Below are 27,594 nucleotides of genomic sequence, written 5' to 3' on the forward strand. Positions count from 1 at the left end.
AATGTCGAGCTGCACCCTGTGGTCTCATGGGGCCATTTAATGCCCCAAGGGCTGAAGCCGTTCCCGAGGCTCAGCCTCGCTGGGCTCCTGGGCTGTAATTTGCTCCCATGGCAGGTCCTACTGGGGGGCAGCGCCAGCCGGGGGGGGGACATTGCTGGGGGCACTGACTCTGGCAGGACACAGCCGAAGGGGCTGTGCCTGGGCTCGAATCTGTATCCTCCCCCACCTCGCACCATGCGCATCCCCAGGACAGGGGAAACTCACTCCTGTGTTACCTGGGCTGCATCAAAAGAAGCAGGGCGAGGGGGGGAGGGATTCTGCCCCTCTGCCCTCATGAGACCCCACCTGGAGAACTGCGTCCAGCTTGGGAGCCCCCAACATAAGAAGGACATGGACCCATTCGAGCAGGTCCAGAGGAGGCCCTGGAGATGCTGGGAGGGCTGGAGCCCCTCTGCTGTGAGGAGAGGCTGAGAGAGCTGGGGGGGTTCAGCCTGGAGAAGAGAAGGCACCGGGGAGACCTTCCAGTCCTGAAAGGGGCTCCAGGGAAGCTGGGGAGGGACTCTGGATCAGAGAGGGGAGCCATGGGACCAAGGGGAGCGGTTGTAAACTGAAAGAGGGGGCATTTGATGAGATTAGATGAGATGTTGTGAAGAAATTATTTGCTGTGAGGGTGGTGAGCCCTTGGCCCAGGTTGGCCAGAGAAGCTGTGGGTGCCCCATCCCTGGAGGTGTTCAAGGCCAGGTTGGATGGGGCTTGGAGCAACCGGGTGTGGTGGGAGGTGTCCCTGCCCAGGGCAGGGGGTGGCACTGGATGATCTTTAAGGTTCCTTCCCCCCAGACTGTTCTATGAGTCTATTTCCCAGTGGGCCGTTGCAAATCCTCTGTAAGAGGAGCAAGGCCAGCACAATGCCACAAGTGTTGGAGATCTTCAGGTGACCGAGACCCAACTACAGGAGGCAAGAAAATGACTTAAAACATCAGTCAGCTTTATTTAAGTTCAATCACAGCCTGCGAGAACGGCAGCCCAGCGATGCAAAGCCAGGCATTAGTTAAACAAGTACAAATGATTCCCCATCAAAAGACGGTGACACTGCTGAAAGACGCCAACTCGAACACAACTAAGGCCCTATGCAAACCCAGGGAAGGCTCAGAGTGCTAACGAGCGCTAACGAGGAGAGCCGAGCCGGGTTGAAGGAGAGGGATGGTGGAGAGCTCTGGCTGTCACCCCGTGTGCCTGCTGCCCACGTCTTGGGGCAAAGTGCTGTGAATTCAGGCTGTGCAGAGGCGCCAAGCTGTTCCCCAAAGCTGTTTGGAGCTATTCCCCGTGTGACTCGGCAGCGGACGGGCTCTGTCTCGTGGGATTAAGGTGGCAGAGCCAGGCTTGACCTGCACACTGGGTTTCGGGATTGGGACATTCCGGCCTGAGCCTGGCGCGGGGCTGCGGGAGTGTGCGGGTGGTAGCAGGATGCCCTGGGCTCAGGGGCTCACGCTGGGGCAGTGCGGGGCGATGCTGGGACGGCAACGCTTTACCAGCACACCACGTGCTGGTCTCAGCTCTGCGGGGTCTCAGCATCCATGCTCTTGGCTGCGGATGGCTTTCTCCTGGGGATGGTGGCGGGTGGGAGCCCAGGGCCATGACCACCCGAAGCATCACTGCATGGAAGCTGGGGCTGTACACGCATTTCCAAAGAAGATTGGAGCCTGGGGGCGAAACGGCATGGGGTAGGGTCAGAAGTTCTCATAGTGATGTGCAAAGTACGCCTGGTCCTTCTTGTTCAGCTGCCGACAAGCCTTTTCCACGTTCTTCGTCATCCCGGGTGGGCCACAGCTGAACACCCCGATCTTCTGCACCTGGGGAAGGAGGGAGCCAAAGGGGTGGAACCCAGCAGCACCACCTCTCCCCCCAGCCCAGCCCCCCCCACCCCTTGTCCTCAGGCAGCTTTGGGCACAGACACCAGCCGAGCAGTCTGCCCCAGCCTGAGGAGGCTTTTGGGGAGGTTGTCACCTCCCTTTGGACCCACTGGGGACATGGAGGAAGGGTGGGATCCCCCGAGGTCTCTGCCAGCTCTTGGCAGTGGCTGCAGCTGGGGTCTCACCATGGTGGTGGTGGTGGGGAGCATTTGGCTGGTGTGGGGCATTGGTGACCCTCATCCTGGCTCCAAAGGGAAAGTGGGGCTCATGTCCCTTCTGCCCTCCCCTTGGTGCGGATGCCACCAAGGTCTTCAAGACCTTGGGGCCAGGCTGGGACCGGTCCTCCACACCGGCCAGTGGGTGCCCCCCGCTCCTGTCCCCCGCCAGGCACTGACCTCGGGGTGCACCTCCTGCAGAGAGTCGAAGAAGGGTACGAAGGGAGGGCGCCCGAAATGGGTGATGGAGCGCAGCCCCGTGAACAGGCTCTTGTTCAGCACCTTCTGGAAGTGCCGCTCGCAGATGTACTGGAAGAGAGATCAGTGCGCGTCAGCTGGCCCGGCACGGCATGGCATCCTCCCCGGAGGGCGGCCAGGCTCACCAGCATGGTGGTGCGCAGGTCAAACTTCTCGGCCAGCTGCGTGATGTAGATGTGCACGGACACCAGGTCGTTCCTGTCCGCCTCCTCCACCTCGCGAATGATGTCTGCCAGCCACTCAAACTGCCGCTGTGTGCGCGTCACCCAGATGAAGTAGATCTGTGGCACACAAGGACAAGGCTCAGCATGGGCCCAGCACCCCATGCACATCCATGGGGCTCCTTCCTAGCTCGGTCGTAGGGGATTTTGCCCTTGAAGAAGCCACCAGCAGCAGGAGGCATCTCAGGAGGGCTTTTGTCCTCCAGATGCTTCCACTTACCTTCTTACACAGCAGCTTGGAGCTGATGGATGACTTGAAGACCAGGTCCTTGAGGATGGATGCGAAGGGCGTCACCCCGATGCCTCCCCCCACCAGCACCGACACCTCAAACTTGTTCCACTCCTGATGGCCCTCCCCAAAGGGCCCGTCCAGATAGAGCTGAAAGGGAGCCAGCCGTCAGCAGAGCATCTCCCTCCTCCACTTGCCCGGCTCTTGGCCACCGTCAAGGCTTGGAGAAGTGCCTTGGGCTGGACACAACCCATTGCCGAGACGCTCTTGGGCTTGGATGTCCCCAGAGAAGCAGCGCGGAGCTCACCTTGGGCAGCTGGCCAATGAGGGCCAGGCTCTCGGGGGAGTAGAGCTCCCGCAGGCGGGTGGTCCAGGGCCCCACGGCCCGGATGTGCAGGCTCAGCGTGTCCTCGTGCGGCGCCGAGGTCAGGGTGAAGGGGTGGTACTCGGTGGTGCCCAGGGCCACACAGGCGATGCGCACCCACTGCCCGGACTTGTAGTCAAAGTCCTGAGGCCGCTGGAACCGGAGGTGGGTGACACCTGGAGGGGGGGAAGGGGGCTTCATTAAGGTGGAGACATTGAGCATTGGTGGGTGGGAAAGGGCTTGGGGACAAGCCATGGGGCCAGGCACAGGGCTCAGGATGATGGAGAGGCCGTGCCGGGGCAAAGCCCAGGGGCCAAGCGGTTCTTCTTGGGTAAATAACTGATCCCAGGGTGTGATGGCCTGAGCTCCGTGCCTCAGTTTCCCTACCTGTGTGAGGGGGTGGCACAGGAGACCCTTGCCATACAGGGGTGCTGCAAAGGCATCGGGGCAACACCATGTGTAATGGGATTCAGCTAACTCTTGGAGGTGCCAGCCTGAGCCACCAGCGTGTGACAGCCAGCGGGACCATTCCTGGGGCCAGAGTCACCCATGTGCCACCTGGGCTGGGAGCTGCCGCCATCTCAGAGCTGGCAGGGCTGGAAGCTGCGCTTCTTCCACCGCCATAGCCCCACGTGTTTGGCCGGGGAGGGTGCGGTACCTGAGGGCAGGAGCTCGGCTTTCACCACGCTGATCTCCACCTTCTTCCTGCTGAGGCTGAGCAGCTTGTCCGCGCTGTAGATGAGAGCTGGGATGATGAAGTAGATGTGGAAGCGGGGCTGCTGGATCAGCGCGTAGCTGCCGTGGATGATGACCTGGGCAGGGAGCACCCCCCCATCAGCAAGGCACTCGGCACAACAAGCCATTGCCCCATGTCTGATTTGGGGCTCAGCAGCAGAGGGAAGCCAAGATTATGGCCACCAGCTCCCTTGGGACCTCCCCAGCTACTTCACCGTGGGGGCCAGGCTGACCCACGGGCTTGCGATGCATCGGCAACACCCCACCCTCCCAGCCCAAAAGCTTTACCAGGACGTAGAGGAGCACGTAGAGATGGTGGGTGATCCAGAAGCCCTGGAAGCTGACGCGTCGGAAGTGGTGGGTGGCGAACACGTACATCACGGCCAGGATGACGAGCAGCAGCACTCCCGTCATGCCTGTGGGAAGAGGGGTTGGGAGGTCCCGGGGGAGAGGGGTGGGGGTCGTCAGGGCAGCCCCACAGCGGCTCCATCCACAGAGGGCTGCCCATCCCGGGCACAGGCACGCAGGCGGTTTGCCTGCCTGGTGGTCTCACCTGGAATAGTCTGGAAGACCCACCAGTAATACTTCTGTGGGAGCTGTGACCTGGAGAGGGACAAGAGATTGCACCGTGGGGTGGCCAGAGCAAATGCCCGGTTTCCACTTTCGTTCCTGTGCCATGCCCAGGACACCGCGTCTGGACTGTGCTTTGAATTTCACCTACCCATCATCCATAAAGACACTGGAGAAGAGGCAGGACAGCACGCTGAGAGGCATGACTGAGAAGATGTAGACATTGACTATGTGACCTGCAGTGTGGAGCACTGTAAGAGACAGAAAGTGGGAGAGAAACGCATCACTGTTGCTGCGGATGGAGACGCGGCAGACCCTGCTGACGTGCCCAGGGACCTGGCAATTCCTCCTCTCCTCTGGTGCGAAGCATCTACGTCTCTCCAGGCTCCATGTGGGTTTTCAAGCTTCTGCCTGGTCCTGCTGTGCCATGATGGGCTGATCCTCCTGCTTTAGCTGTGTTTCGTGGGTGGCACATCCCCCAGCAGCCCACCTACCTGAGAAAATCAGGGCTGCCATGGCAACCCAGCGGTGGAAGTCCACGGCGGCGTCGAAGGGGATGTAGTGATTGAGGAAGGTCTCCCGCAGGACGGTGATGAGGTTGCGGCACATGGTAAGCAGGATGTAGGAGTACATGAAGGAGATGCAGGCAGCCGACCCCCGGGAGATGATGATCCCCACAAAGGTGGTCTGTGCGATTCCGGTGCTGGGGGATGCAAAAGCATAGTCTGGGGAGAGAGAGCAGAGGGGGTGTCAACACGCCTGGCACTGAGGGCCATGACCCTTCCTGCAACCCACCTGCGTGGCTCCACCAAGGAAAGGCCAGCAGGGATGGGGCTGTGTGGGGGCAGGGGCACGATTCTCTCCGTCAGACCCCCCCAGAGCTGCTGGGCGGCAGGGTCTCCTTGGAGGTCAAAGCAAGGCATTGTTCTCTGCTGGGCTCTGTGTCCTCAGTTGGGCATCCCAATATGAGAGGCGTCAACAAACTGGAATGAGTCCAGTGGAGGTCACCAAGATGAGTGGGAGGTGGAGGATGTCACGTAGGGAAAAGGCTGAGGGAAATGGGCTCGTTCAGGCTGGAGGAGATGGGTGAGGGAAGACCTTGTGGTTGTCGGCAGACACTTAATGGGTGCTACAGAGGGGAGAGAGCCAAACTCTTTCTCACGGATGCGCAGTGAAAGGATGAGAGGCAACAGCATGAGCTTCATTGAAGGAAATTCAGGTTTAACATAAAATAAAAACTCTTCACAGGGAGGATGGCCAAAAACTAGCACAGGCCCAACAAGGTGGCAGGATCTCCAACCTTGGGGCTCTTCAAACCTTCTCTAGACAAGGCCTTTGGCAGCCTGGTTCAGCTTTGAAATTGGCCTTGCTCTGAGCAGAACGTTGGACCAGACCCTTCCAGAGGTCCCGTCCTACCTCACTAATCCTTTGGTTATTCCAGGGGAGGACAAACACTGTTGCCCAAAGTTGTGCCAGGACCTTTCACACCCCAGTATGCCCCATGCAACCAGCAACTTCAAGGAGCAGAGGCCATGTTCACCTCCGCGTCTGGGGCAGCGGGGCTGGGTGGGCACTCACAGTAAGCTCTCTCCACGAACAGGCCAGCAGTGATGGCAGAGAAGAGGACCACGCAGACAATGTGGCGCCGGTAATTCTCAACGAAGCGCTTGAACTCCTGGATCTTCTGCTGAACTTTGTTTCGCTCGTACTTCTTCCGTTGGGCTTCAGTGTATAAATGCAGCTGGCACTGGTTCACCCTGGCAAATACAGGAGGGCGGGTGTCCTTTTGAGGCTTAGCCAGCAAGGAATGGCTCAGGGCAATGCTGCCCAGATGTGGGTCTTCCTCCCAGTACAGCGCTGTGACCCCCTCTGCATGCCAGTAACGGCAGGGACTTGCAGAGCACAGCGACAGCAGTTCACCTCGGGTTGGCCCGTAGTCTATACACTTTTGAAAAGCTGATAACAAGCGTGCAGATAGTGACTCATAAATCATAGATAAGAAGTGTGTGTAAAAGATGATTTTTTAGAGTAGGGGAAAGTCCTTGGAACTATTAAGGCAAGTCAGGATATTCTGGCGGTAAGTGACAACTGCTTAACGTCTTCCTCGTAGAAATATTTGGGGCCACCACAGCAGCGAGGACTGGAGTCTCTCCTGCAGCTCTTGCAGGCAGCCCACGGGTCACCCAGCAGCGTCCCAAGGGGCAGAGGAGTGCAGGCAGGACCTGCCAGGCAAAGCTTCTGTCTGCGGGCAAGGCGTACGCCCTAAAAACCGCTCTCCCCACCTCTGGAGTCAGCCATTTGATCACATCGACCAGACCTGGCTATGGCACCGTCCCCACTGGGATGGGGCTGTTCCCCCAGCTCCTTGGCCAGCGTGGTGTGCCTGAGGGGCTGGGGCATCTCCTGCAGGGATGGTCTCACATCCCCTCCCTACGTTGCTCCACCACCCTGGGGGTGCTGGCTCCCTGCAGCTGTGCCGTTTGAGTGGAGGACGAGCCGGTCTGACACAAAGAAACAGCAAGTGGGCTGAACCCGGGTGCGAGCAGCGTACCCTTTGAGGAGATGGTGTACTCACTTTCTGAACGGTCTCTTCCTCAGCTCTTGCCCTTCTCGCTCCACATAGTGGCCCGTGCTGTTCAGGTTTGGGTCTTTCTCCTCATCTGCGATGGTTCTGTTGGGAAGAGAGCTATGTCTAAGCCCAAAGCCGTACTTGCAGGAAGGGCTCGCCAAAATTTTCCCCATTCCTCTGCTTTCCAGCTCAGGCTCATCTGAGAAGGTGTCCAGCTCTTTCCTGCATCCCCGCTTGCATTAACTTTAATTGCAGGGTACACGGGCTGGATTCACTCCTGGATAACCAGCTCCTCTGAAAAGCCAGGTAGGACTCCCATCCCCACACTGTGGATGCAAGGGGGGCTCTGCGGGAGGTAGTCCCTCCCCTCTGCCCCGCTGGGTGCCAGGGGTGGGCAGCAGCCCCACCACAGTGTCCGGCTTGCTCGTGGTCATGTCCCAGTGCGGTCGTCCCCCTTCCCCAGCGCTGGGCCTGCAAAAACCCGGTGGGAGCATTCATCGGAGAGGCTGAGGCCAAGGACGGATGTGCATCAGACGGAAAGAGAAGAAGAAAGAGCAGCAGCAGCCAGACTAAGGAGGAGAGCTTACCCTTTTGGTTCTTTCTTTTTTAGGAAGGAGACGCGGTTGTGCAGGTTTTGCTTGAGGACCTCAGGGACGCCTTTCAGGAACCAAAAGGACAAAGAGCTGTTTAGAGAGTGTGAGACGTGGTGGAGAAGGTTTAGGCAGGTCCCCTGGCCAGGGCTGGGGCTCAGAGGTGCTGAGCGGACCCAAACGTGTCACACACGGAGCGACAGCCCCGTTACTGCAGCTGAGTTGGAGAGATTGATGGGACAAGGTTTGGGAGCTACGCATTGGGTGCTGCCCATTGCCCCTGGCTCTGCAGGGCCTGGGGTGACCCAGTGCTCCTGCCCACTGACCTTTGACGCAGAGCTGGGTGAGACGAAGCTCGTTGTCGTGGTCCCGCAGCATGTAGTGGAAATCTTCCCAGGTCAGCTCATCCCTGTCCTGAAACCCTGAGGCCCGAAACATGGACTCGGTCACCTGCTCTGCCTGGTCTCTTGTCAGGCAGTTGTTGGAGATCTCGATGAAGGACCTGGAGCAAGAAGGGGAGATGGGGAGTTTAGAGGACCACAGCCTGAGCTCTTTAAATCAGCACAGGGCAGAGCTTCAGACCAGTTTCCCAGGAGAAATGGTCTCTTCATTGCAAGTGTTGAGCCCGTGGGCTCTCACATAGCACTCTTGGGGAGTGAAACACAGAAACTGGGAGCTGCTTTTGAAGACATCCATGTGTACAGACATTGTGAAAACATCTAGAGAGGTAAGAAGTACCTGAGCATCCTCAGAAACTCCTCCTTGGAGAGGAACCCATTCTCATCAATGTCATACATCCTGAACATCACCTTGGACTTCTCCTCTGGGGACCCTAGTGGGGAGGGAGAGATGCAAAGTAAGAACTTTGAGAGTCTGGAGCTACAGTGGTGAAGTCTCATCCAGCTCCGAAAAGACTGAAAGCACGCCGCTGACGGCAGCTTGAGTGGTGACCGAATGGGAACAGCGTGCCACCCTTCCGCTTGACTTTCTCAAGTGCAAGGTGAAAAATCAGGTAGATACACATCCTTTCCTGTGCATTATTTTGCAAACTCAAAATGTGCTCTTTGCACGGCAAGGATTTTTCTGGGAGCTGCTTTGATTGAATCTGCCATTCCCAACCTCCATCTATGAATCTACCTTTCCAGTGGTCATTTAGGGGGAGTCAGAGACGATATCTGATACGGCCATTATCATCTGTCAGGGACAGGATGTGTGGGCTCTTCAGGAGAGAGCTCCCCCCATGGACAGTCTTACAGAAAACATAATCAGACTGTCACTGCCCTGTAACTTGAGTTGAAGCTGTCCTAAGCGAAGGGAATTTTAACCTGTAGGAGTGTCTACAGATCAACCTGCTGGACCGATCTCGTCCTTTGCTCTGTTGGTGGCCTTGCCAGAGCCTGCAAACAGGAGTGAGGGCACCAGATGAAGACCCTAACCAGCTCCAGCTCCCACCTTTCATGAAGACCACCAAGATATCCAGGAACTCCCGGAAGGAGATGTAGCCGTTGCCATCCTTGTCAGCCAGGGAGAACATGGAGTCCACAAACACGGAGTGGGCTTTGAGCCCCAGGGCTTCGGCAAACTCAGCCCTGCTCAGTTCACACGTCAGAGACTCCTTTGCCTTCTGTGAAGATTCGAAGTTGAGCTCGCCGGCATCGGACTTGTCGATTTCCAGCACCTGCAGGTTGTGTCCCACAAAAGAAATCCCATGAGTGCTGGCGGAGCAGGGGGCTGGCATTCACTTGCCTGACCCATTGCACAAAGACCGGTGGCTGCCCTGCCACAAAACTCATGGGGAAGTCCCGTGTTTCTCCTACACCACCTGACTTTCGCACTGAACACCACTGAATGTTAGGGAGACCTCAGTTACATCATCCAAAAGCCTCTTTGCAACTTTAAACCCTTATATCACCACAGCAGAACTCCCTTCATCTTCTGCAAGGGAAGATGTCCCTTGGTCCTGAAAGTATTGGCAACTTCCTTGCGCATGGCTTACCAGATCTTACAGAGAGCCACAGCAGCAACGTTCATTGCTTAACCAATACAGAAATACCTTCCTCCATGCATCGGAGCCTGCCACACCTCTACATACCTGAGCAAACAGGTGCCTGAAGAAGGTCTCCAAAATTTGTTTTCTCTGCTCCTGAGTGACTGCCCGTTTCATCAGGCTCTGCTCCGTCATCTCAGACAGATGCAGATCAAGGCCACTCTCCTTCAAGTAGCTCTGTAGCTTCCCGATGAAGATGCTCCTCTCTGCCTCCTCACTGAAAAGCAGCACCTGCAAAAGACGCCCCCCCGCCCCCGCACGGCTGTGAGCAGCAGAGGCGCAGTCGGGATGTGGGCGCTGCTGCTCTTCTTCACCACAGTGGTCACTCCATGGTGTGAGCTGCACCCGGATGTTCTCAGGAGGCCGCAATCACCCTTCAGGGACCTACACTCCTGCCAGTACCCAGCACTGAGTGGTGCAGTGGTGGCGGCGACCAGTGGCAGAGGATGGCGGAGGGTCCAGGGGAAGGAATCATACCCCAGGCATCACAGTACTCACCAGGTCGTACTCCTTGGGGCTCTTCAGGAGCAGAGCTTTGTTCCCTTTGTTGCTAGAGAGGATCACCTCCACCCTTTGATGGGCTTTCAGGTTGATGCTCCGAAGCACAGACCCTCTCCCATCCAGCACTTTGAGCACTTTGTCAGCTTGGAGCTGAATGTAGACGAGAGAGCTGTCTGTCTTGGGGCCGTGCCACTCCATGGCTGGTGGGAGAGAGCAGAGGACTCAGCTGGAATGGTTTGCCTGTGCTCCTGTGCATCCCAGCACTTCCTCCTTCACCAAGAGGCAGCTTGGGAGTGATTGCATGACCAGACACATGCTAAGGGAAAAACGATGATCTCCCAACTGCAAAGCTCAAGCATACGGACACAGGAGGAGTACAGGCCATGGAGCAGGGAGGCGGGACTTTTCCAGTGTCCAGAGCAAGGAGATACAGTCCCTGTCCTGGAGCTACTGATGCAAGCGCTCTACATGGGTTTACTTTATGTAAGGTGTGATCTGGAGAGGGTAGTAATTAGAGGGTCATAGGATAACTCCGGTTGGAAGGGACTCTGGTTGGAAGGGACTCCCGCCCAGCCTCCTGCCCAAAGTAGGATCAGCTAAGGGGGTCAGGCCAGTCTGCTCAAGGTTTTATCAAGGTGGGTCTTGGATAGGATGGAGACTCCGCAACCTCTCTGGGCTACCTGCTCCACTGCTTGACTACCCTCCTGGGGAAATAAAGCCAGTCTGGAAATAAGCTCCGAGCCCAGCCCTGCCTTGGTATGTGCCCTGACTTCAGCAGCATCACCAGGCACCACCACAGGACCAAGAGTGCTGCCTCACCCTGTACTGCCTCGCCGGTCACCTCCCTCCGCACGCTGCAGCCCTGCTTCTTCTGCAGCTTCTGGAAATCTTTCTTGCGGAAAACAGCAACGATCCAGGCAACAAAAAGAGTCACTGAGGACACATGGGAGAAGAAAGCATGAGATGCCACAAAGCTCCTTCCCTCTTTGGAAGCATCACCATTATGACTGGGGCAGACAGGGGTTTGTTTCTTCCCCATCACCCCCAGTTCAACGCTAAGTGGTTTTGTTTAATGCAGGGCTGCACCATGAAAGCCCTACTCCCATCTGATGCCCAAGGACCCTGCCACCTCAAGGACTCAGGAGTGGCCAGGACTCAGCAGTTCCTGCTTGGAGGTTCCTGGTCCATGGGCACTAAGCCCCTTTCTCCGGTGGGAGAGGGGACGGGTAAAGAAACAGAGCAGCAAACCTAAAGGCAGACAGCAGAGGACAACGACGATGATCCCAAAGCCTGCGCCACTGCCTTCAAAGTAGTCCAGCACGGTCATGGGTGTGCAGTTGGCCAGTTGTTGAGCGGTCAGCTGCTGGGGCTGGGGGCATGGGTCACCTGCATGGGGGTAGACAGGCTGTGAGTGTCACGGACCTTTTACCCATCTCACCTCCACCGTCCCCAGGGACCTCTGCATTAAGATGCCAGCGGGGTTTATTGCCGAGTGACCCAGGGAGCACTGCAAAACTGGGATGTTCCAGTTAAACTCCAGGTTTCAAAGGTCAGCCCTTGTTCTCAGGTGGGACCTTTGCTTGCTATAGCAAAACAAGTGCAGAACTGGGCTCAAGCGCTCTGGGAGTCCAGCACCATCACCTCTCCCCATGGGATGGGCTCAGCAGGAAGCACGCTGGGCCATGGCAAATCGTGGCTCAGAGCCTCTGCTCATCCGGATGCTGTAAATCCAGGGAGTCCTCCGGTACAATCACATGGAGTGTACGCCAAGGGAACCAAACACCTTGCAAGAGCTGGAACACGTGCCTAATAAACCGCTTTCAGTAAATGGGAAGGATGTGGCAAGATCCCAAGAGGAAAAGGCATCCCGCTGTGTTTGGCCACACGTCACCCTAGGCATGACACCAGCACTCTTATGGATCTCAGTGGGGAGAGGGAAACTCATTTCAAGGATGGCACAGAGGGGCACCAAGGTGAGGGGCGCGCGTTGGCATGGGACTAGGCTGCTCCTCTCCTGCTGGGACGCAAGCCCTGAGCTTCAGGCTGAAAGCCACCCAGTGCAGCTCGTGCTGCTGTTGCAACCGCATCTGCAGAAAGCCCTTGCAGCAGCCCTGGTTAACCAACAGCCCCGGTTAACCAAGTAGCCGGGCAGGAGCAGGCGTTGCAGTACGGCACCTGGGGCACATTCAGGGGTTGGTGCAACTAAAAGCATAAGTAGGCAGCGTTATGCAGTTACGGCACCAAAGCTTAACTCATCCGCAAACTTCATCGTGTTCCGGGTCACTCATCAGTTTAACCGGCAGAGCTGTGCGTGCTGGTATGTGGAAGGAGCTGGAGGACGCATCAGTGAGGAGCGTGACACAGCGTGGGGTAGGCAGAGGCCGGGTTTTAACCCCAGCACGACCTCCCAGGGCATCCATTGCATGTTTGTACCCAGAGATCCTTCCAGAGCACATGCAATGCACATACCTGTACTTCATCCCACTTTCCCCATCAGCGCTGCCCACCTGCCTTACAAGCAGCCCCTTGCATTTTGCACATGTTTTTCTGGCTTGGGGTATTGCAGGTGTCGGGTTTGAGAAGCCGCCAGCCCGATGCTCTGCCTGTGTCGCTGAGACATCAGCCGTGTGACACACAGCGCTCTGCCCTCCTCCCCAACTCACCGGTGCTGTTCGCTCCCTGTGCTCTCCCGTTCGCACTCACCCTGGCTCCAGACGAACACCCGGGGCTGGAGGTCCGTGGAGTTTGCATAGGTGACGGCAGCCAGGACGTCGTGGAAGGTGGTATTACGGATCTCCCCGATTTCCTCCGCTGTGAACAGCCTGGGGAAAAAGATGTGGGGCCAAGCAGTGGCCCGCGGTGTCACCGTCTGATGAGAGGAAGGATTTGCTCCCCATACAGTTTTTGGTTTTTTTTGGAGGATGGTTTTTCCTCCGGCCCCAGTTGTTATGTCTTACTGCGGCTGGCAAAGCAGTGGGCAGCCTGCTCTGTGTGCCAGACGGGGAAGTTGCATTTACCCGTTCTTGGTGTTTTCGAACCAAAATCTGTCGCCATCACGCAGGCGCACAAACTGGTCCAGGATGATGGCACTGAAGAGGGAGCCGTCAGCCTCCAGCATGCCTCCAGGGAGCAGCTCCAGCCTGGCCGTGGTGTTGGCGTACAGAGCAGCGACCTTCTCCAGGACCTGGCCAGAAACCACCCCCCACCGCACACACGTGAGCTGAGGGAATTCTGCCAGGGCCTCGGAAAGTCTTGGCAAGCCTCGGGAAGAGTGAGGAATGCGCACATCCCAGGCGTCGCGTGTCTGCGGGCTGGGAGGATGCTCAGCCCCAGGCAGCCATGAACTCATGGCTTGGACTTGGGCAAGTGAGCATCACTGCCGGAGCAGCTCAGCCCCAGGAGGTGCAGAGCTCACAGCGGCAAAGGAGCTTAGCACTGGGGCAGGATATATTTATTCATGCCACGTAACTACACAGTTACTCCAATGCAACAGCCCCGCAGGCATGAAAATAAGCTCAGGCAGGATGTGCACTGATGGCCCTCTTATCTACCTTGCTGGAAAAGCCAGTTACTGCCTGGACTGTCCCAATGTCCTTTGACCCACACACTTTCTGTGCCCAGACCAGTTCCTTGTTACCTGTTGGTCCAGGTGCGGGGCAAGGTCCGACCAGTTCTGGAGAGGCTTCAACCCAAATCGCTCCCGGGCTTGGTTATAGGTAGGCAGGCCAAAGTCTCGTCCGCGCTGAAGCCAGCTGGCCACGTAATCGGTGCGGGAGTACTTCAAGGGCCCGTACCAGTAATCTGTGGGTGGATTCAAAGCAGTGGTGATGGCAAGGCAGAGCTGGAGGAGCAACCCCAACCACCACAGCTGCTGGGCTGGCCTTGTCCCTCTGCCACGGGCCATGCTGAACGAGGAGATCATCTCCATGCCCTTGCCAGGATGGTCCCAGTAACATGCTTGACGTGCCCTGCAGCTTCTCGGCATCTCCCTTAATGAGGTTGAAGCTGGGCTGAGCGTGTGCTTGGGTGCTGATGGCGGTGGCGATGGGACGTACCTCCCCACCTTGACCCCTGCCCAGACCCAGAAGAGAGAGGGTCCCCCAGCGGTTTCCCAGTTGCAGTGCGAGGGGGTGCAAACCTTGGAGATCTTCCACCACAATGTTGTCCTCCCGCTCTGCGATCTGTGAGCTCATCCCCAGCAGGAGGTCGTCCACGTCCACAGGCTCTGCCTGCTGCAGCCCGGTGCTCTGAGGGCAGAGGGGGAGAGCAGGTGATTCTTCGTGGGACTGATAATGTGGGGCAGCCCCACACCTCTGAACTAGTGACCACAGGGGTGCAGACCCTGGGCGTAGGGGGATGAAGGACTTTTTTCCAGGTTTATTTTCTCCACATCAGCTCAACCCTGAGGTCTGAGCCTTCTGCGGCTGAAGATGGTATCTGGGGATGTCTGGATGGGGAGGATCTCACAGCCCTTGGTTGGCCATCGTGCTCTGCACCCAATTTCCCTTTCAGACCCCTGGGAGGTCATTCATAATGTAAAGCAAGGAATGAAGCCCCCCAGGCCAGCCTGCCATGTCCTCAGGACCCCCACGTTCCCTTCCCCATACCTTTCTGCTCCAGTAGCTGTTGCAGAGCCGCACTGCTGGGAATGAGCCTCCGGGGCTGGACGCTTCTTGGAACTGGCACTGGGTGTCTCTGGAACAGTGGAGAAGGGCTGGACCCACAGCCTCTGTCCTGGGCTGCCCCAAGCTGACAGGGCTTGGCTGTCCCAGCAAGGGGCAGGATGCAGGGAGGGGACAGGGACCATGCCCAGCCACCACCTCGGCTCGGGCATCCCCTTCCCTGGCAGGGGCCCCGCTCCCCCACGGCCCCGCTGGGCTCATCCTACCTTTTGTAAATGCCCGGCGGCACCATGGTGGCCAGGAATTGCCTCGCAGACACCACGAACTCCGGCGAGAGGCTGGGGTCCAGGTGCTGCTGGTAACCTGCGGGGTGGCAGCCGTGGTCCAGCAGCCAGGCTGGAGGGAAAGGGGGCCAAGCTCCCTCTCCCGCCACATCCCCCAGCTGCCCCGGTCCCCCCATCAGACCGTCGCCTGCTGCGCCCTCACCTTTGTACTCTGGCACGCTTGTTCCCAGCAGGGTCGGCAGCCACTCGTACAGCACGATGCTCTAGGGCAGAGGGGAGCTGGGTCAGGGCCAGCACCGGGGAGGACGCTGGGGGTCCCCTCAGAGCCGGGGGGGTGGGGGTCCCATCCCTCACCTGGAAAGTGGCGATGACCCACTTGCGAGCGTGCTGGAAGAGGTCCTCATCGGTCCAGGTGGGGTGCATCTGGGCCAGCGCTGTGGCCCGGTGGTTGTGGTACCGGAACCAGGCGATGCTCTCAGCCTGCAGGAAGCGGTTCTCATTCCCCCAAGCGCTGCCCAGGTCTGCAAGAGCCACCAGGACCATCACCGGGGGAATGCCACCCCTGGGCCTAGCTTTGCCTGTGGCTGGAGGGGCACCCCCAGCCCTCTGGCTGCAGCCCAGCATCCCCTCGTCTCCTTGCCCTGCCTTCCTCCCCAAGGAGATGAGCAGCCGAGTGACTGAGAGGCAGCACCGGTCCCCCCAGCACGGACCACAGGTCAGGCAGGTGAGGAATTCAAAGCAAGCTGAGCAGGTTTTTGTCAGTGGCAGCCTCTTCCCCCAGAGAAGATCACCTCGGATCAGAAGGACCAGCACCCGCTGGTCTCTGTGCGTTGGCTGGGAAATGACCCGCTGCCTCCCGGGGATGCGGCACCTTAAGCGTACAGCATGTCATTGCTGGGGTGCCTTCGCCAGGGCACACATCTTCCTCCCCGCTCAGGCTGGGAAGCTGCCTGCTCTTCCATGGGACTCCTGCCCGGCGTGTCCCAGCTCACCGCACACCCTGCCCTTTCCCGACATCCCCTCTGGGCTCAGCTCCAGGGGCCGCCTGCTCCCCCTGCTCACCATCAGGGATGGAACCAAGCAGCTGGAAACCCACTGAGGATGCCACCATTACCGTAGATTCCCTGGGGACCACCCTGTCCCGTGGATGGATCCAGAGCCTTCCACATGGGGACCCTGCCGTCCGTCTCCCTCGGCAGACGCCCGTCGTGCCCCGATGCCAGCTGTCCCCTCGAGAAACTTCTCAGGGCATCGCTCCAGGAGTGTGAGGGGCCGTAGATGGAGCTGCCGTCCAGCCAGCCCGTCACCTCGTTGGTCTAGGGCAGGGCAGGAACAGGCATTGGCAGGTGCCAGGGGCTCAGCAGAAAGGTGCAAAAAAAAAAAAAAAAGGTCCAAAAAGCCCCGACCCGGCCCTTTTGGTCTTGCAAAGCAGACACCCCATCCCCCGGTTTAACAAGAGCTGTCAGGATGCAAATATATACACGGACCATCTCTATGCAAACTGCAGGAATTAGTGCCAGGTACGACAAAAGACCAGGTATGGTCATTTTTTTTCCCCGATTGTTTTCAGCCATGCCCAGAAGCAGACCTCCGTGAATCCCTACGTAGGCAAGACCAAGCTGGAAGGGGACTAAATCCATCTCTGGGGAAACTGGAAACACGGGAGCCGATTCCCTCTGGGAGCCCTGTCCTGGCAGTAGGGAGTCCCACTGCCCTGTCAGCGCATTGAGTGGCTCCTCTGCCAAACGTTAGCGCATTGAGTGGCTCCTCTGCCAAACGTTTTCATGAAAAACATCCTTTTTTAGTCTCAAAACCTGCAGGAGTTTTCATTTTTCTAAGGTTTGAAATACCATTGAAAACACGACTTGCTAATCTGGTCTCATTGTGGTTTGTCATGCGAAAGGTTCAGGGGGAATATTTTGCTTCGGCAAAGTTTTTTGTTTTTTTTTTTTGGAAGCTTTCCAGCATGAAAGAAAAAGCCCATGGGCTTGGGAACACATCCAGCCTCAGCACAGCAAAAATACAGAGGAACTGGGGGAAAAAATCTGAATTATTTTTCTGAAATGACCGAAACGCAGAGAAGCTTTACAACTTTACGACTGTGCCGGCGCAGTTTTGTGATACGTTATTAAAGGTAAGAGTTGGTGCCTAAACCAAGGTGTCATGATTTCCGACCTTCTAGAGTGGCACAAGTCTATAAATTGTTTACGGAAACGCATTGCACTTGCACTAGAAAGGCTCCGATTATCAGTTGTTTCAGCAGATACGGCCAGTCTTACCTTTGCTAATCTTAACTGAGGTAATAAAAACTTTTGCAGGCAAGGAAGACTGCAAATTGCTCCTGTAATTTGCTCCCTTTCCTGTTCTGCCCTCCGTAAACTGTGCAAGATACTCAAATTTGCATAGAAATAGATGACACCAGCTGATCTAAAATAATTACCTTTTATTTGGCCAAGAAAAGCACTGACCTTGAGCGACCACAAATGTTGGAGGTTGTGCTTTGGGTTCACTTGCAATTGGTTCAAACACTTGAGAGATGTATATTTTTGAGGAAACAACAGTACTTTTCCTTTTTTTTTTTTTTTTTGCAAACACTATCCTGGCTGCTACAGACCCCAAAGTTGGGTGAAGAGGAATTTGGCTGAAAGGCAAAGAGCAAAGGAAACACTACCTACCTGTTCCCGGGGGCTGTTGGGGCTCTGCCCTGTCTCCATCGCCCATTGGATGCGTTGGAAGGGCAGGACCACCTCTCCGGTGGCTGCAGGGTCAAACACGTGGTCTCCGGGTGGGATGTGGATGTTCAGGAACTCAGCAGGGCAGCCGGGTTTCTCCGTCCCCAGGATGTCCGAGAGCACATGGAAACCTGCCAGAGACCCAAGTGTGGTCAGCAGCTGGGAGGACTGCCACCAGCAGATGGTGGGCAGCTGAGCTGTATGTGGGCTGAGGGGATCACCCTGTGCAGCAAGGGTGGTTTTCTTCCTTGCCTTCACTGCTGGTTTGCTCCACAACTTTGCAAAACAGGGACCCAGGTGCTCCTGGCCAGACCTCATGAGTAGGGTAGGGTTATTGAGGGACCAGGGTGGAGATACTCAGCCAGCAAATGTTTAGAGACCAACGGCAGCTAGACCGTCTGCTGGCCACCTCTTCACCAGGAGCAAGGCTCTGCATCTAGCCACTATTTCCCTGAGCTCTTCCTTGCCTCTGGCCTTCAAGGCCAAAGGTAGCTGCTGATGCTAAGCCTAGTGGCTCCTGTTGCTGTTGACCCATTTGAGCTCCAGTGTGATGGGAAAAACTACCTCCAGGGAGAAGCAAAATGGTAACGCACTGGTGTCTGCCCCTCCTGTGGTCTCTCCTGGGGCCCAGCACCCCCTCTTGGGTGTCCAGGAATGTGTATGAACCTTAAGCTGCACAGGGAGCTAATTGTCTCCGCTTCTTTAACAAGTTCAGCCTGTTTTCTCAATGAGATGAGTGTATTTCCCAGACAGACATCCCCAGGCCTGGAGACCCAAGACTCTGCTGTGCTCCGACTTGCAGCAATTCTGCCCAGCAATCACTCACAGCATGGCTCTTATCACATCTGCTAGGAGTTTTGCAATGGGGTAACTCTACTGCTAAAACAAATGAGGAAGTTCCCGAACGACAAATATCGGTATTTGTAGCAACTGACAAAGGTCAACAAAAATTTCCGCAAACTCTCTTGGCTGTACCGTACTTTGGTATGGTGATACCCAAGGCTTTATCTTTCGGGTGTGCGTCTACTACGATGCGGTGGGTGAGGAGCGCTCCAATGCATGGCCTTGGGGTGTGAGAAACCAACATTTTTCTACCCGAACCAACATTTTTTCCAGCCGGTGCAAGTCCCCAGCTCTTACCAAAGAAGACAGCCAGCACGGTTGTGTTCCTGCGGGAGGGCAGCCCGGAAGGTCCCCGTGCCACTGTGTTGCTGAGCTGGCGAGCATTGGGCACGTGGGGCTCTTGCAGCGCCTGGTAGACGCCATCTGCATAGTTGGCGGGTAGAAGACGCAGCAGTCTGGCACCTGCGGCACCAAAGCAACACGTCAGGGGTCAGGTGGCACCCAACAGATGGGAGAGGCAGCAATAGTGGAGTACACCAGCATGTGCAAGGGTCCCAGAACAGAGCGAGAAGATGGCATAAATGCTTCTAGTGGCCAAGAACACACGAGTTTTTGGTACCAACACTCAAAACTTCTTGCAACACTGGGATCAGTCCTCTTAAAACTAGGAGGGATCCTCCATGGGCACTTTCCCTTCCAGTTGTGCTTCTCTGGTCCATCTGCATCCCCATTACCTCCTGGAGGTCTGGGGTGGTGTGCTCCAGTGGGTAACTCGAGTGACGTTGAGATGCCCAGGTTGGCTACGCATCCTGCATGAACACGGTGATTGCCAACACCGTAGGAAACAGGAGAGGAAGCAGACAAAGAGGGAGAGAGATGAGGGAGAAAGAAGAGAGAGAAACACCCTGGCTTCGCACCCACTGCCTGTCCCATAACTGAAAAGCTGGGAGGCGGGAGTTCGTTTCTTAGTGATGTGCAAGTTCATTTTGAAAGGTTCTTCACCAGTGTAGTGGGCTCCATTTGCCGGAGCTCCCCACTGAGCTCGGAAATCCTGAATTACTGGCTTAGTTTCCGTAGGTTTGTTTCAAAATGTGAAGATCTGATCTGTCTGCTCTGGAACACGGAGCTCTTGTCTGCCAGGGACCCGTTGGGTTTCCCTGACAGGCTTTCGTGTAATGAAGGGGCTGATGACACACATATCATGCTGGAGAGACCTTCAAACTCAGAGGAAGCCGTGGAATTGCAACTCTGCCTTGTGTCACCATGTGAGCAACTGATCTGGATGCAGGAAATAGGAGGATTCATAATCTTCAATATTTTAGATAAGGTCCTGCCTGATCTGCCCTGGTCCTTGGCTTGGGGACTTCTCCTGGAGGTGGGCCCATGGGCTGCTCGTAGGCATGAGAAAGCAGCTCACCACTGGCACAGGGAAATCCCACGTGCCTGTACAGACCCGTAGATGCGGCACAGCAGCCCAACAACGCAGTATCTGCCCTCTGCAGAGCGGAAAAGGAGTAGGTCCAGTATGCCTGGACCATGAACTCTTCTGTCTCTGGCCTTCTGTTGAATGCTGTTTGAGCTTCATGCTCATTTTGGCTAAAGATGCCTTTTCCTAGCTCTGGGATCCCTGACCATCACTGAAATGCCTGCTGGGAAGATCTGGGTCCTTTTGGATCCTCTACCTTGGTGTGGTGGTGCGCTCTCCCCCTTTCCACCTGCCCCCCACCCCCACCCCAGCTCCTGCCCAAGCCATAACCATCAGTGGGAGCTGTGATGAGTTGCACCTGGACTTTGGGGGATGGCTGGCAACGCAGTCAAAACACTGCCTGGAGTGGGGACTGGATATAAATATCACTCTGTAAATAGCGGACAGCCCAAGAGCCCTTTGAGCTCTCCTGCGTGGCAGCGGGCTGCACGCCAGGATGTCCCCTTGAGTTGGGATGCCTGCTCAAGGTTGCTCCTCCAGGCTGAGAGATCCCTTTCCGCCACAGCTTCTCAGTAAGCGGCTTATAGCACGCTGAACTTTGCAATCTTAGCTAAGTGATATGAAGGATTGATAGCACAGATACAATCCTTTAGACATAAACCATCGGCCAAGTCTGGGATTAGGACTGGATCCAGCCGCTCCCAGACTCCTCTTGGAGAAGGAGTTCAGAAAGCTGGGGGTCCTTTCTGAGCCTCGGGACCCAACTGGAGGGTCTCCCTGACAGCTCTGTCTGACCCCGGCCTCTGGGCAGTAAATAACTGAGCGCGCCCTGCCATCCAACCTTGTAAAACACCGTCGCGTTCACGACTATCTTTGTTAAGTCACTGGTTTATATTAATAAATATCTCACGACTTGTCTCTTACACGTGAAGTTAATCACTACGCGCGCAATGCTTGGATGTTTTGAATGGCCCCCGCAGAGGCACAGCTCTGCTCTGGGACTGACCCAGCACCAGCCTGACCTGCAGACGGTGCCTGCATGGCAGGTAAAAGTGGCAAGGGGAGGATATGGCAAACGAAGCTGGGCTGCTTGGCCCCTCCAGGCTGCTCTAACGGGGCTCTTAGGGGCACCCAGGGACCTATCTCAGGTGCAAACAGTCCCCTCTCAGGGCCACGGGAGGTGGCATTGCCTGGTCACCTGCCTGGTTCAGGCTCAAGTCAGAAAGGGTTTCTCTCTCAGTGGTAAAGCGAGCCACATGCCAAAGTGTCAGCTCACCCCGTCCCGCCATCCCCGTCCCCAGGCCTGGCACTCACCCACCGTGCCGCGGCTGTGGTGCAGCAGGTTGTTGTACCAGCCGTCGTAGCGCTGGACCTCCCAGGAGATGTTCTCCTGGGCTCCTGGAAGAGACCAGACGCACTCCGTGAGCCGCAAAACAAAATGCATGAAAGGAGCAACTCCATTACAGAATTATATTTATATTAGTGATATTTTCCCATATTTTTTTCTAAAACTTTCTTTACGAACAGTTTTTCAGACAAGTTTTGCACTCCTTTTGAGGGACGAGCAATCTCTAAAATTAGAAATTCATGCTTGTAATCCCGATTTCCCCAAATCTGTTTCTGCCCCCCCCACGTCTGCTCCCAAAGCATCTTCATTTTCTCCTCTCTCATGGTACCAGAAGTGTCTCCTTACTTCTGACCCCCCCACAATGTCCATGTGAGGCAAGCACAGACCTTGGCACTGGAGTTAGGCTCTCCTCCCTGCATTGTGTACCAGCATCAGCCTTTCTCAATAAACATATACCTTTTTTTTTCCATTGTGTTAATTTCTATTGCTTTTATTATAATGTTAGTAAGAAGCTCCAGTTCTGGTTACAAGCTGGATAAACATCATATAAGCATATAAACGTACAAACAACAGCAGGTGAGTCCCCCAAGCTGCAGGCTCTGCAAATTCAGTGTTTCACTCCATTTTTTTTCTGAAATCATCCCCACCTCTGATGTGATGCCCCATGAGTTAGAGGAAATAAACCGGAGCAGGGCAGGTTTAGATGAGACATTAGGAAGAAGTTCTTTCCAATGAGGGTGGTGAGACACTGGCACAGGTTGCCCAGAGAGGTGGTGGAGGCCCCATCCCTGGAGACATTCAAGGCCAGGCTGGATGAGGCTCTGAGCAACCTGATCTAGTTGAAGATGTCCCTGCTTACTGCAGGGGGGTTGGACTAAATGGCCTTTAGAGGTCCCTTTCAACCCAACGCATTCTATGATTCTATGAAATTCCTCTGAGGGGCAGAAACTATCCAGGATCTCCCCTTGCGTCCCCCCACCCCAAACCGTACTTACCCACCAAGGTCCATGTCACCAGTAGAACCATGGTGAAACTCAACATCTTTTCCACAGGTTGCATCGGCCCCCGGCTCTTGGGAAGCAGTGACCTGCAGACAGAGAGGAGGAGGAGGAGGGAGCTGGCGCTGGGCTGCTCCCGGAGCCTGGGAACGCGCACAGATTCGTCTTCTCAGCTCCCTCTTGTGGTTTCTGCTGCCTGGCAAAACCCCGCTGCCATCATCATCCATCAGAAGTATCTCCCGATTTGGGCTGTGGGAAGGTGGCAGGGGGCACCTGAGACCCCTTCACTCTGGGAAAGCTCTGGCACAAGGTGTCGACTGGCCTGAGAAGCCCTTTCTGCTGGAGCAGGACCGGTACCCTTGCCGCGGGCTACCTCAGCTGTAGGTTCACAACTCATCATCCCCAGCAGGAAGGTGTTAAGCCGTGCCAGCTCTGTTATAGAAACGCGGTCTTCGTTACAGAGATAAACATATTTCAGCTGGCAATTTCTCTGCACTCACATTGTCCAATCCAGGCAAAATCCAATTGTGAACATGATGGGAATAGCCTCAGCATGCAGTCAAGCATCCCAAAGTGTGCTAGTACTGCAGATCAGGACCTCTTGGTCACCTCTGGGCTAACTTGATGTCACTCTCTCATGACCAGCCTTTCTCACGTCACTTTGGCCGTCTCACTTTCCACAGAGACCTCGGATCCAGAGCAGATGGCTTCAGTGGGATCTGAACATTTAAAACCCCAGCCAACACCTGACTGGAAAGAAGGATCTCCAGCCATGAACAGCAAAGGCTACATTTTTTGGTCATAAATGATACAACACGGCTGCCGGCTTTCCAGGCACAGGAATGCCAAACTTGGATTTAACTCCAAGATAGGATTTTCTGCTAAATATGGCTCTTTATCCCTTGTTCCAGCACTGTGGGTATATATCCAAAGACTGGCATCATTTCAGAGGAGCTGTGTTGCCAAGAGATGCAGCGTTGCACAGGTTTCAGCTTTCGCTACGTCACCCTGTTGCAAGCCAAAGTGATGCATTTGGTTTCCTTTTTTCATTGCTTTAATCAAAGCTTAAAGAAATGATGGTTTTGGAAAGGCTTACACGTTGCCAGCAGCTCTGTAGGTTTTATTTCTGGTTTACATGTAATTGCAATGGGCATATTTCACATATAACTATCAGTGTCAAAGACTGTAAAATATGAGTCACTAAACACACTATCCACTTGGCAAATGAAGTCATTTGAGATCTAATTATTGTCACTGCACTCACATTAATTGCATTCATAAAACTGAGCCCTCATTGCCAGGTTTTGAGCGCAGCGTATAACCCACATTTGCTTCCTTCCAACAGAAATTTCTGTACTTTTGGCCTTTTGCATCAGAAAACAAGCCGATTATTGAGAAGTGACACGTCCACATTGCTCCTTTGTCTCAACAGCTCCCCTGCACTCTACCCCTCACAAAACTTTATTACAGGCAAACCACTTTTTTGGCTTCCCATAACACGGATTTAACGTTAAATCACCGTTGAAATATCTCTGCACTGATTGCATTTTCAGTTCTGGCCTCATCTCCATGAGCAGGGGACCTGGGGCTGCTGAAACCCTCAGAGCTACTGACAGAAGCATTGGGCTGTGTCCCTGGACACCCAGTGGCACCCCTGTCCTCCTGGAGCATGCCCATGTGCAAGGGGCCCCCAGAGCCCTTCCATCCCATAGCCTTCTGCTGAGCAAGGTCTTGTGGACGTGAGATTTGGGTTGTGCAGCTGGTGGGAACCAGAGGCTCCGTGAGCCCCATCCCATAGGAAGAACACAAAAGTTGGGCCAATGGTTGAAGCATGGAGATGCCTGGGACCTCTGCCAGGAGCGGCAGTGCCCAGTTGCCATCACCACGTGGGACCTCTTGCCAGAAAGCTTTCTCCATTGGAGCTGCCTGTTCCTTGCTGAAACCAACATGAGGGTCTGCATGGTTGGAGACATCCTGAGCAACCTGTAGCAGCTGTGGCTTGCTTGTGCACAGAGGTCCACGTGACCTCCTGCACTGTAGGAAGGGAATCCCCATAGACACAGCCGGATTTATCTCCCGCTGACTCAAAATGTAGAGAGCTGCAACCCCCACCTAGAGCTGAGGTCTGAAGGTGCTGCAGATTTACCAGAGTCGCTCAGGAAACATGGGGCAAAGCCCAGGCTCAAAGCACATCACCGCAGTCACAGCGTAGCACCTGCCCCCTTTCACCTTAAGTCCTCTTGCAGGGCTCCAGCAGAAAATGGGTTTTTTAAATTCCTTCTGTCACTGAGCAACCTCCCTTTCCCTCAGATATGGGAATTGCTCTTGACCCAGTTGTGAGATGGCATGCCAGTTCTCATGCACTTTTCATCTCTCCATGGCCCAGCACTGAAAACCCATTTATTGCCTAGGCAACCCAAGACTGGGGGGGGGGGTGTCTCTGGTGGCTTTCCAGCCTCAACCGTGGCCAACATGATACAGTGACAATGGTGGTCTTGCTCCAAGCAGTAGCTTGGACCATAGACTTCTCAGGGCCTTTCCCACGAACATGGAACTCTTCCGTGCCTCTACGCTGCCTTTATGTCTTCCTACAAGTTACTGGGCACATCAGCAGTTTGTCTCTCCCAACCAGACCTCGGGAACCATTGCGCTTCCCCAGGAGCAGCTCTCCCTGGAAGAGCTTGGTCTGTAAAGGCGTGAGCAGACATTGATATCATGTCTCCCCCTGTTTATCAAAACTTCTCCACCTATTGCTGGGAACCTCCTCACAAGCAGAGCTGAGTGACAGCAGTCCATACAGGATTCAGCCAAGAGGAGGAACACGCAGATCTGGGCTAGGGATGCCCAGGCAGATGGGCATCTCTTGAGCGACACTCAGACATCCCACAAGCTCCTTTCCCACACTTCAGCTGAGGGCTCCAGCTTCACACTCCCCAATGTCCTCTCCCGTGTGTTGAGGACCAGCTGCCAGGCTTCTCCAGAAAGAGCCCTCTGCTCTCACACCTGCCTCCCAAATCTCGCAAACCACCAGGGGGTCCCTTGACATAATGAAACTAGACTGACCTTGGAAGCCTGTGGGGCAGCTTGCTGAGGGAAAGCTTTGCAAGCTTGGATTGTTCCTTTTCAAACTTTCCAGGAATTTTGTATGGCCTGATGGGCCCTCCAGTCTCTGCTTTTCCGCAGATTCCCTGTGCCGCCTTTGGAAAGTCATTTCCTCCCTCTGCACCTCGTGAAATCAAGCACCCGCTTCCCCAGCCTTATCTTCGCCCATCAGAGAGGATCCCTGTGCCCTTTCAAGGCCTGGAGTTTCACACCCCTCCAAAAAATGGGCTGAAGGGAGTGCAAACACACGGCTTCCCCCAGAGCAAGGATCTCCTGCTCCACCTGATCTCAGCAGTCTTGGCTCCCATAAAGTTAGGGTTTCAGCTTCCAAATGTCTCTTGAGCTCTCCCTGGAGACACATGTAATCTGGGACTATGGGACACATCAGCATGCTCAGGGAGCAACGGAACTCAGTGTGACCATACAGGGAGAGGAGAGCAGTTTCAAGGCATTCGAGAAGCCTGGAGCCTGGTCCCTTGTTAGTCACAGCTTATTTCTAGCTCTCCCCAGTGCTGATGGGACAGATTGGTGGACTGACACCTTCACCCACAAGCCAGCCAGCCCTGGGGTTTCAGAACAGGCTGCATCCCCAGCCTCAGACATCATCCAGAAAATCCCAAAGCTGTGCATACGCTATGGCCAGCATGCACCCAGGGACCAGCTGTGTCTCCAGCTTTCCTGCCTGGGGACGCCCCTGGGGCCAGATGGCCCGGTGCCACCACAGTGCACAGCCAGACTCCCTCCCCGGGTGGGACATAAGGGATCCCCACGGTGTCCCCACGGTGTCCTGTGCCCATGCATAGTCCCAACCCCCTCTCTCCCGTGGCCCCGCTCCCTCACAGGCTGGGATGTGCGTGGCTCCATCGCACCCTGCAGGTGAGGACATGCATGACCCCATCCCACCCTGTCCTCGTACATCACCCGGACACCCCCCCCCAGTCCTCCATGCAGGCAGAGACGTGAGTGGCCTCAACCTCCTAGTCCTCCATGCAGGTGGGTGCCCCAAGAAGGCAGGGACGTGTTCCCCCATCTCACCCTGTGCCCCGTCCCCCAGGCAGGTTGGGGACACCAGTAGCCCAGCGCCCCGGTTCCCTTGCGGGCGGGGGACACATGGCCTCATCCCGCCCTGTCCCTGTCCATCACAAAGGAAAGAACCGTGCGGGCCGACCCCTTCCATCCCCCCACGCGTGGCCCCATCCCACTTGGCCCCCAGGCAGGAGGAGACGGGGGTAGCGACACCCCCTGCCCCCTCCACTGGCGACAACGCGCGTAGCCCGACGTCCCGCCAGGCAGCAGCGTGTATGGCCGTGTCGCGGTCTGAGTCCCCCCCCCCGCGGGGGCAGGGGACACACACAGATTCCCCAGATCCCAACTGAGAGGGGACACGCGTGGTCCCGATCCTCCAGACCCCATTCGAGGGGGGACACACATGGTCCCGATCCCCCAGGCCCCACCCGAGAGGGGACACGCGTGGTCCCGATCCCCCAGAGCCCACCCGAGAGGGGACACGCGTGGTCCCGATCCCCCAGAGCCCACCCGAGAGGGGACACGCGTGTCGGCGGCCCCCGTCGGCGGCGCTCACCTGCGGGCGGTGCGGCGGGCAGTGCGGCGGGGCGGGCCGCGCCGGCATTTACATAGGGCTCCGCGCCCGCCGCCGCCTATAAGAGCGCGGTGCGGGACGGTGCCGCCCGAGCCCCGCCGCCGCCGGTAGGTAGGTAGGTAGGACGGTAGGTAGGTCGGTCGGTCGGTAAGAAAGGGCTGCTGCCCCCCCGACCCCGGCCGCCCCCCCCTGCCCCCCGGCGCGATGACCCGCCCCTGCCCCGGCCCTTCGAGCGCTCCGGGGAGCAGCCCTCGGACGCTGCCCACCCTGCTCGAGGGATGCCGGTCGGGCGAGGGTGGGGAGGAGAGGATGAATCCCCATCCTGAGTTAACCTGGTGGGGTTTTTTTTCCTATCCTGTGATTCTGTGATTTGACCCTCTTACAGCGGCAGGAACACGCAAGGAGGTCCTCCCCACCCCTGAATTGCAGC

The 27,594-nt window shown here is 56.3% G+C and overlaps 1 protein-coding gene across 1 annotated transcript; it reads right to left on the bottom strand.

The window, feature by feature from the left end:
• Positions 1 to 1,100: 1,100 nt before the first annotated feature.
• Positions 1,101 to 27,160, bottom strand: DUOX2 (dual oxidase 2). Its single transcript, XM_063346100.1, has 34 exons — positions 27,147 to 27,160; positions 22,460 to 22,551; positions 21,431 to 21,514; positions 18,988 to 19,152; positions 17,791 to 17,978; positions 16,230 to 16,431; positions 15,470 to 15,636; positions 15,318 to 15,378; positions 15,098 to 15,194; positions 14,817 to 14,904; positions 14,348 to 14,456; positions 13,847 to 14,010; positions 13,227 to 13,393; positions 12,913 to 13,031; positions 11,458 to 11,595; positions 11,029 to 11,142; positions 10,207 to 10,409; positions 9,754 to 9,939; positions 9,114 to 9,339; positions 8,400 to 8,493; positions 7,988 to 8,163; positions 7,659 to 7,728; positions 7,078 to 7,173; positions 6,081 to 6,259; positions 4,997 to 5,227; positions 4,654 to 4,753; positions 4,486 to 4,535; positions 4,221 to 4,348; positions 3,856 to 4,009; positions 3,141 to 3,373; positions 2,825 to 2,983; positions 2,509 to 2,664; positions 2,306 to 2,434; positions 1,101 to 1,850 (listed from the first exon to the last, which is right to left on the bottom strand). Exons 2-34 carry the CDS (start codon positions 22,521 to 22,523, stop codon positions 1,728 to 1,730), a joined length of 4,620 nt encoding a protein of 1,539 aa, XP_063202170.1. The 5' UTR covers positions 22,524 to 22,551; positions 27,147 to 27,160; the 3' UTR covers positions 1,101 to 1,727.
• Positions 27,161 to 27,594: the final 434 nt, after the last annotated feature.

This window comes from Chroicocephalus ridibundus, chromosome 9 (genome assembly GCF_963924245.1).
Source record: "Chroicocephalus ridibundus chromosome 9, bChrRid1.1, whole genome shotgun sequence".
In the NCBI taxonomy this organism is placed as follows: Eukaryota; Metazoa; Chordata; class Aves; order Charadriiformes; family Laridae; genus Chroicocephalus; species Chroicocephalus ridibundus.

Excerpts from the sequence above, each read along its gene's own strand:
- DUOX2 (XM_063346100.1), bottom strand. The coding sequence starts at position 22,523 with ATGCAACCTGTGGAAAAGATGTTGAGTTTCACCATGGTTCTACTGGTG. Across the intron at positions 9,340-9,753 it reads TCAGGCACCTGTTTGCTCAG|GTGCTGGAAATCGACAAGTC; the intron begins GTATGTAGAGGT and ends CACAACCTGCAG. Across the intron at positions 3,374-3,855 it reads AGCCGAGCTCCTGCCCTCAG|GTGTCACCCACCTCCGGTTC; the intron begins GTACCGCACCCT and ends CCCCCCCTCCAG.